Source organism: Heteronotia binoei, chromosome 17, assembly GCF_032191835.1.
Source record: "Heteronotia binoei isolate CCM8104 ecotype False Entrance Well chromosome 17, APGP_CSIRO_Hbin_v1, whole genome shotgun sequence".
Lineage (NCBI taxonomy): Eukaryota > Metazoa > Chordata > Lepidosauria > Squamata > Gekkonidae > Heteronotia > Heteronotia binoei.
In genome coordinates this window covers 30,930,198-30,937,679 of record NC_083239.1, presented here as the reverse complement: position 1 = coordinate 30,937,679, position 7,482 = coordinate 30,930,198, and the positions used below count along the sequence as shown (strand labels likewise).

Below are 7,482 nucleotides of genomic sequence, written 5' to 3'. Positions count from 1 at the left end.
TATGCTGACTCGTGTGCAGCCGTCTTGGACCTGCCTCTTGCCGTGTGTACACGAGGGGGGAAATAGTGCCTAGGTCCGTGCTCCGGTGCAGTCGGGCTGTTCACCACACATTGCTGCTCTAACCTGAGCGAGGCGGCAAAGTGGGGGGCCTGGCCCTGAGCCTGGACCGTGGCTGTGTGAACTTTTTAAACTCTGCCTTACTTGAGCGCATGCATCTTTGCACGGGATTCTGTCTGAGCTCAGGCTGTTTTCCTTAAGATTCTGCTTTCTTGAGTAGGAAAGTGTGAAAACTGTGCAGAGAATGTGGGATGTGACCCAGCCATCCCCTCTTTCTTCTCGTGTGAGGTTTGCCCCCCCACCCACTTGACTTAACCCCACCACCACCATCATAACTGATTTCACGCGAATCTCAGAATATCAAAAATTCCTACTGAACAGGCGAGGAACCGAAGCACAAAGAGCAAGACTGGGAGCCTCCTGCCGAAGTGGTCTCCTCGTTCCACCTACCACTTTCTTACTCGCTAGCTTACGTGGTGCCTCCTTTCCATACAGCTTGGCACGAGGGTTGTTATCAGACCAGGCTTTAGTTGTGCTTTCATTAGCAGTGCGGCATGCCCATATTCTTTTCCTGTTGAGCAGGGGCGGGTAGGTTGTTCCTTTCAGAAGAGTTTGAAGCACCCAGGCAGCCCTCTTGTTGTCGAACACACGAAGAAAAGGAAGGGGGTTTGTTGGTTTGCAAGCAGAAGCCTAAAGTCACCCAGTCCGTGTGTGGTAGAACTGTAAAATATGGTCCAAACAAGGGTAATAGTTAAACCCCTTTTTGCTCTGGAACAGATTGGCCACCAGTACTAGAACAAACTTCTGTCCATTGTTCTGTAGGGGTAGGGCATTTGGCCCCATGTCTAGTTGCAGGCAGAATGGGAGGGGTGGGGAATACCTGGATGGAAATATTCAGTGGTTGGTCACAGCTAGCTTTCTCCAGGAATGTGTCTTGTATGCAGTCTGTCTACTAAAGAGGGCAAGATGTATATGCACACTCAAGCCTCCCGTCTGTTCTACAAGTAGCTTGGAATAATTTGATACAAGGAATAGAATTCAGCATCCTACAAATCTTGTTTTAAGGGGAAAAATATATGGCCATAGGGACCAGACTGGAGTTGTGCAGGAAGCTTCAGGTTCAGTGGGATTTCCATTGGGTCAGGGTTTCAGATCCCTATGGCTCTCATTGCCACCCACCCAGTTAACAGTTAAACAGAACTGAACTTGTAACCTTGCATATTATATACAGGTTACAACATTCAACCTTTCTGGGCGCAGGTTTTTATTTTTGCCTTTAACTGCACGATACATATGTGCTGCCAGTGGAAGGGGGGGGGGGGAAACGGCACAGAGATTATGTAATAGCATTGGTGCCCAGGTGGAAAGTATAGACGGCAGAGTCAGCAGTAAATGGGCCTTTAAAAAAAACCCTGGGAGTTGTAGCAGACACAATGTTCATTAGGCACTAGGCAAGGGAGCACCTAATGTCCACTGAGCACCACCACCACCACCCCACATTGCAGGCGCCGTAGTTTCTGGAATCTGGTCCAAGCTTGGGTTCTGAACGGAATTAAGTTTGTTATGGTTTGAGCCAAACCAAGGTTTTGTGAGGAATTGCTTAACTCGGGAATGTATTCCATTAGTTCTCTCTCCGCCCATTTAAATTATAAATGCTGAGAAGCGATGGTCAATGGGATTCTTGTATTCTTGCTTTCCCTTTCTTTTTGTCTCTTTCTCGGGCCACCCCACCCTCCCTTTTCTGTGGCCCAGTTTGCCAGACACCATTCCCTTCCGTCTCCTTCAGAAGCGAGTCCGTGCAGTCTGCTTGACAACCAATAGCTTTACTTCACCTGTGACTTGTCTCCTGTGTAAAAGTAATTGCCTGAACTGGTAAAGAGTAGCCCAACTGTGGCGGCAGCTTTTAACCTGCTTGGATTAGTAGTTGCTGTTATCATGGAATAGCCATAACCTGAATTTCCATTGTAAACTGTTGGTAGTTCTGTCTGTATTTTAAAAAAGATACTTGATAGAGATCTTAGCAGCTCCTGTGAAATCTTGTGGCCAAGACTGGGTGTAAGTCTATGTACAAAGCACAGTGGGGAGGGGGGCACAAATTAGGTATAACGTCAATCATCCTTGAAATCTTTGCTTTCATCACCCCGCCCTACAAGGTTTTAGCTCTCCAGGCTACAAAAATAAGCGGGGAAGTGTGCCACTCTATCGCTTGTCATGATTTAAACTGACTGGAAGCTATGATAGAGTTGCAACCAATTTGGCCCATTGCTTTTAATGGGAGTTGGTCTGGTCTTGCATTGCATTGCAGTCAAAAGCCATAGCTGGAGAGGTATCGGACAAGGAATGATAGAATGGACACCTACAAGCCAAAGTGACAAAGTAGAAATCTTGGCAAGGGGGTGCCTCGTACAAGAATTCACTAGTAGGGTCACTCTCTAGAGATTCCATTGTGGAAACCAACAAGGAGCACTTCTCATATAGCACCCACTGCAGTGATAACTTTGTTAAAGGCAGGTGGCGGCATGGCAAACCTGACTTTGCTTCTTCTAAAATGGTAGCAAGGTTGTATCTTGTACTGGGACATACCTTTGCCCCTTTTTAAAAACACACACACACAAGATATGAACATGCTACAGCTGTCTTGGCTACCGAACCTGGTCAAAATACATAGCTGCATCCCCTGGCAGTCCCTTGTACCTTTCCAGGAGCAGATGAAATTGTGCCCAACCAGCCTTGTGGAAAGGAATGATTTACGCAAGTCACAACACATTCCCCCCAAAGAGAGAGAGAGGAAAAAAGGACCCAACCTTTTTGAAGAGGAGGATTCACTGCACTAACTAACCTCCTACCACAATTTTTTAAACGTTACTACTTTGAGGAGTAGGTGGTGGTCTGGTTATTCCAGGACAGGGAAAAGCAAGAGGGTTTAGACCAAAGTTGTTATTCTTATGTTGGGAGCAGGGTAGAGACAGCTGGCCATGTCTGATAATAGGCTGGGAGGGAGGGTGGGTTACAAATTCTAGAAACCAATCGGTAACTGTACTATTAGGTTTATGTATGAGGCTGATGAGGAAGAGACCTCGTCATTTAGGTTGCTGCAGGAATAGGGCAAGATCCATTATTTCATGAATCAAAAGGTGCTTTATGTGCAAATGTTATGGCAATACGCAAGTTTGGACATGTGGAAAGCTCACACCACACAGTGCAGAAGGGGCGAGGAAGTGTCCCCATATACCTATACCTTTCCCTGAACTCAAGCTTTCCCCTTACCCTTTTGAATAGAAATCCACAGCCAAAGCCAACTATTCTTTACAGTTAATACTGAGGCCTCCTTCCTTATGGCACCCTTCCTTTACAAATAGGGGAATCTGTATTTAGTCCTGTTAAATAGCATGGTATAGCGGTTAAGAGTGGCAGACTCAAATCTGGAGAGCTGGGTTTGGTTCCTCCACATGAAGCCTGCTGGTGACCTTGGACCAGTCACAGTCCCCTCAGAACTATCTCAGCGCTGCCTACCTCACAAGGTGCCCATTGCGGAGAAAGGAAGGGAAGGCACTTTGACCCCCTGGAGTAGAGAAAAGTTTTGCGGAGCAGAAGCAACTTTCTTGCTTCTTAACTCCAAGGAGGCTGCAGGGGTTTAAAAGGCCATGGAACACTGTTGGCTGGAGAGCCATTCAAGATGGTTTACTCAGCTTGCCTCTCATCTAGCTTCTGAGACTGATGGGAGGAAAACAAAATCATATTTGAAAAACCACACTTTAAGAATAGATTTGTTTCTTTTGAGAGTCAGTTTGGTGTAGTGATTAAGTGTGCGGACTTCTATCTGGGAGCACCAGGTTTGATTCCCCACTCCTCCACTTCCAGCTGCTGGAATGGCCTTGGGCTAGCCATAGCTCTGGCAGAGGTTGTCCTTGAAAGGGCAGCTGCTGTGAGAGCCCTCTCGGCCCCACCCACCTCACAGGGTGCCTGTTTGGGGGGAGGGGAGAAGATATAGGAGATTGTAAGCCGCTCTGAGTCTCTGATTCAGAGAGAAGGGTAGGGTATAAATTTACCTCCTTTCCACTGCCAACAGAGACAGTTTTAAAACAGCTGCATGCTCACTGATACTTGTGACAAATTCCAAACCATTGAGAATGCAGGTAACCAAGAGATAGGATCTGCTCATGCTGCAGAATGGACCAGAGCAGCGGCTGGATACAGCTTTTGTACTTAGCCAGACTGCTAATCCTTCAGTGTACAAACAGCAGCTTCTCTCCCAACGTGCAGTTTGGCACTTTTTCAACTTGAGCCTATTGGAGAGGGCTGACCTTGAGCCCTTCTGAATTCAAAACCAGCGCTCTATTACTGAGCCCATGGCCCTTTGGCAGATCTACTGACCCAACAAAGAGATCTGCCTAGAATTATTCCTAAAGTATAGATGTGAGAGTGGAGAGGGATGTTATGAGGACCTCATAACATCACTTCTCTTTGGGGTCTCCTGAGCACCAGCAGCACTCTGTACCTTAGCCCGACTTTCTTGCAGCACAACTCATTCACTGCTGCTTGAGCAGAACTGTCTTAAGCACTCGTTTGTTAACTTACCATCAGGACTGGAAACCTGACAAGCGGTGCTGGCTTCCACCCAACTTCAGCCTTCCAGCCAGCTAGGTCCAAGGTCCCAGCCTTCCCCCATCCTGGCACAGAGTGCAGCTCATCCAACAGTTCTGGCTCCTGACCATTTCTTCCTCCTCAATGCTTTACCCCAGCAGAGAAACTGCATTTGGCCAGACACACTTTTTAAAATAAATTGCACTTTAATAAGAAAGACAATCTCTGGTGCAGCAGCCACAAAGTCCAAGCCAGAAAGTAGACAGTTCCTGCTTCTCTGGCAGTGCTGCTGTGCCATTCTTTCAACCATGGTACGAAAGGCATCCCACAAACCAAATCCCAGGAAGTCAGACACACACCCCCACCAAGCCCCCAAGATTAAAAGCAATTCTGGGGAGGAAGAGGAACCCTTCTTGTGTGACACTCCCATCTGTTCTCTGGAATGCAGCACCCCAAGCACGTGGACAGACACTTGTGTTTTTGTTTTGTGGGGGTTTTTTAAAGACAGGCCATTCAGGGCTTTGCCCACTGTGGATTCTTTGGTTTCCTCTGTCTGAGAGCAGTGCTGGGGCGGGACTTGTCTTGTGCCACTCCATGGCAGGTGCCATCACGTATGGCGCAGTCCCTTCTCAGTGCCAATGAAGACAGTGATGTTAGTATAGAGGGGGTGGAGTTCCTTGGAGAGCAGCTGGTACTCCAGTGTGTTCATACCGTCCTGCTTCCATGTTCTCCGTGTCTTGGCCAGCAAGTTAAATCTGCAAGAGGAATTCACAGAGAGGAACTGATGACCAGAATTCATGTACACCCTCCCCCCCTACCTTGCAAGAGTACTTCTTTCTATTGCATACAAGAAATGTAAGCAATCAGAAAGGGTTTTTTGTTTTCCTTTTTTTTTAGAATGGTTTTCTAGCAATGAGGCTAGAATGACATGACTAACTTTTGCAGAAATGCAACCCCCACACAGGAAAAGGAAGAAGCAGAGAATCTTTTGAGAAGGATGAGATATACAGTAGCTAAAATTTATGGCTGTCCCTCACTTGAAGAACAAGTGCTACTGAGACTCGCTAAGTGGGTGCCCTTCTTTTGATTAACTTCTGGGGCCATGTACCCAACACCCCACACTGACTGCTAACACAGCCTACATCATCTGTATCTTCACTATTCACAGTGAAGTCTAACCTTGATTGGCTGAGCTGGGGCAACACTTTGGAATGTTCAGTTGCTTCTGAACTGAAACAGTTTGCAACCCAGCTTCTGTAAGGGAATGGTGCCGTCAATTTGACTGGGATCCTCATATGGGAGGGGGCATGCAGAAAGCTGGGGAGTAATCCTGAAACAGGAAGTTCAGAGGCAAGGCTGAAGCAAAAGTAGATAATAAAATGAGGCTTTGGTTAAAAAAAAATGCAGGCCAAAAGGGACTCACAGGAAAGAAGGTAACTTCCCATTGCTTAGGAGAGAATAAATACTATGGAGGATGGAGAGGTGCCAGAGGGAACTGGTCTAGAAAGCATCATTAAAGCAGGACTCGAGGGAGAAGGACTCCATCCCCTACCAAACACTTACCTCTTAGGATTCTGCTCATTGCCCTTATCATGTCCATGCTTGATCATTCGGTAACGGCCATACTGAATAGATGGACGAGAAATCAACATCCCACTGAGTGCCACCCTGCAGGAAAGGGGATGGGGTATCAGTTTTTGAGGACTCCAATACAGCACAAAGCTCTCAATCAAGACAGCTATTAAATGTCATATCTGGACTGCAGAAATGTGACCATCCTGGTTTCCTGCTCAATCCCTCCGCCAAGTACTAGGGTAAAGGGAGGGTCCCCCAAGCTTTGAGCCCACAGATACTGCTGGAAGTGGACATCATCAAAAAACTGATTGTCATAGAAGACACAGCCAACCACATAGTAACTGCCATGGGGCTGGGGGCCAATCACAAAATGCTGGGAAGTTTCAAGCCATCATCCTATGAAGGAGACAGCTATTGCCAAATGGGCGCTCCCCACAGATATGACAGCTATGCCTCTTCGGATTTTCTGCAGCACTTACTACTCAAATGAGATGGAGGAACACCAGGAAGCACATCTGTAGGTGCTGTGGCACCATTTTATGGATCAATGCTCTAAGGCAGCATTCTGGAAGTCACAATCTCTCCTCCGGCACCACCCACAACTATACTACCTTCCCATGACCAACTGGCATATAAATGAAAGCCTTGACAACCACAGGCTATGGATGGTATTTTACTGGACACAGACCTGCCTCTTGTTCCACAGCAAATGCCCACCTGACAAAGATCCTTACCGGACCGCGATGTCATCATCTTCTCCGCCCCAGCCCCAGTAGTTGTTGGGAAAGCCATTCATCTTCATGTAGTGCTCTGGACTGAGTGCTGAAACTCCCCCGAAGTAGGTCTTGTAAGGAAGCCTACCAGAATGATCAAAGAACAGTAATGTCACGCTGATGGGTCAATCACCAGCCAACCCTATTAATACAGGATCTCAGCTAGCACTCTGGTGTGTCATACCAACTGCAGGGAAGAATCTCAAAAGGACCAGCTATGTAAACAGCTTTGCGCCAGCACTCACTTGGTAACTATTTCTTGCCTCAGGACCAATGTTCCCTCTAAGCTGCAGAGTCTTGCGAGCAAAAATTCTACTATGTGAGCTACTGGCATTAAAGTTGTGAGCTACTGCATAAATTAGTGTGCTCGGAGGTCATCCTTCCTGAGCTAAGACAAAAATGTGTGAGCTGGAGGCCAAAAATCTGAGCTAGCTCACACTAACTCAGCTTAGAGGGAACACTGCTCAGGATCAAGGTGGTCAGTGAACGACAA

The 7,482-nt window shown here is 47.1% G+C and overlaps 1 protein-coding gene across 2 annotated transcripts in view; it reads right to left on the bottom strand.

Annotated features, from left to right (window-relative positions):
• Nucleotides 1–4,827: 4,827 nt before the first annotated feature.
• Nucleotides 4,828–7,482, bottom strand: part of LOC132585721 (beta-1,4-galactosyltransferase 3-like) — a 29,886-nt gene continuing 27,231 nt past the window's right edge. For both annotated transcript variants that reach the window (XM_060257598.1, XM_060257597.1), the window contains 3 exons: nt 6,951–7,073; nt 6,205–6,309; nt 4,828–5,396 (listed from right to left, as the gene is read on the bottom strand). In XM_060257598.1, coding sequence (XP_060113581.1) covers nt 5,249–5,396; nt 6,205–6,309; nt 6,951–7,073 — 376 coding nt within the window. In that variant the 3' untranslated portion in view covers nt 4,828–5,248. The remainder of the gene's footprint in view (nt 5,397–6,204; nt 6,310–6,950; nt 7,074–7,482) is intronic.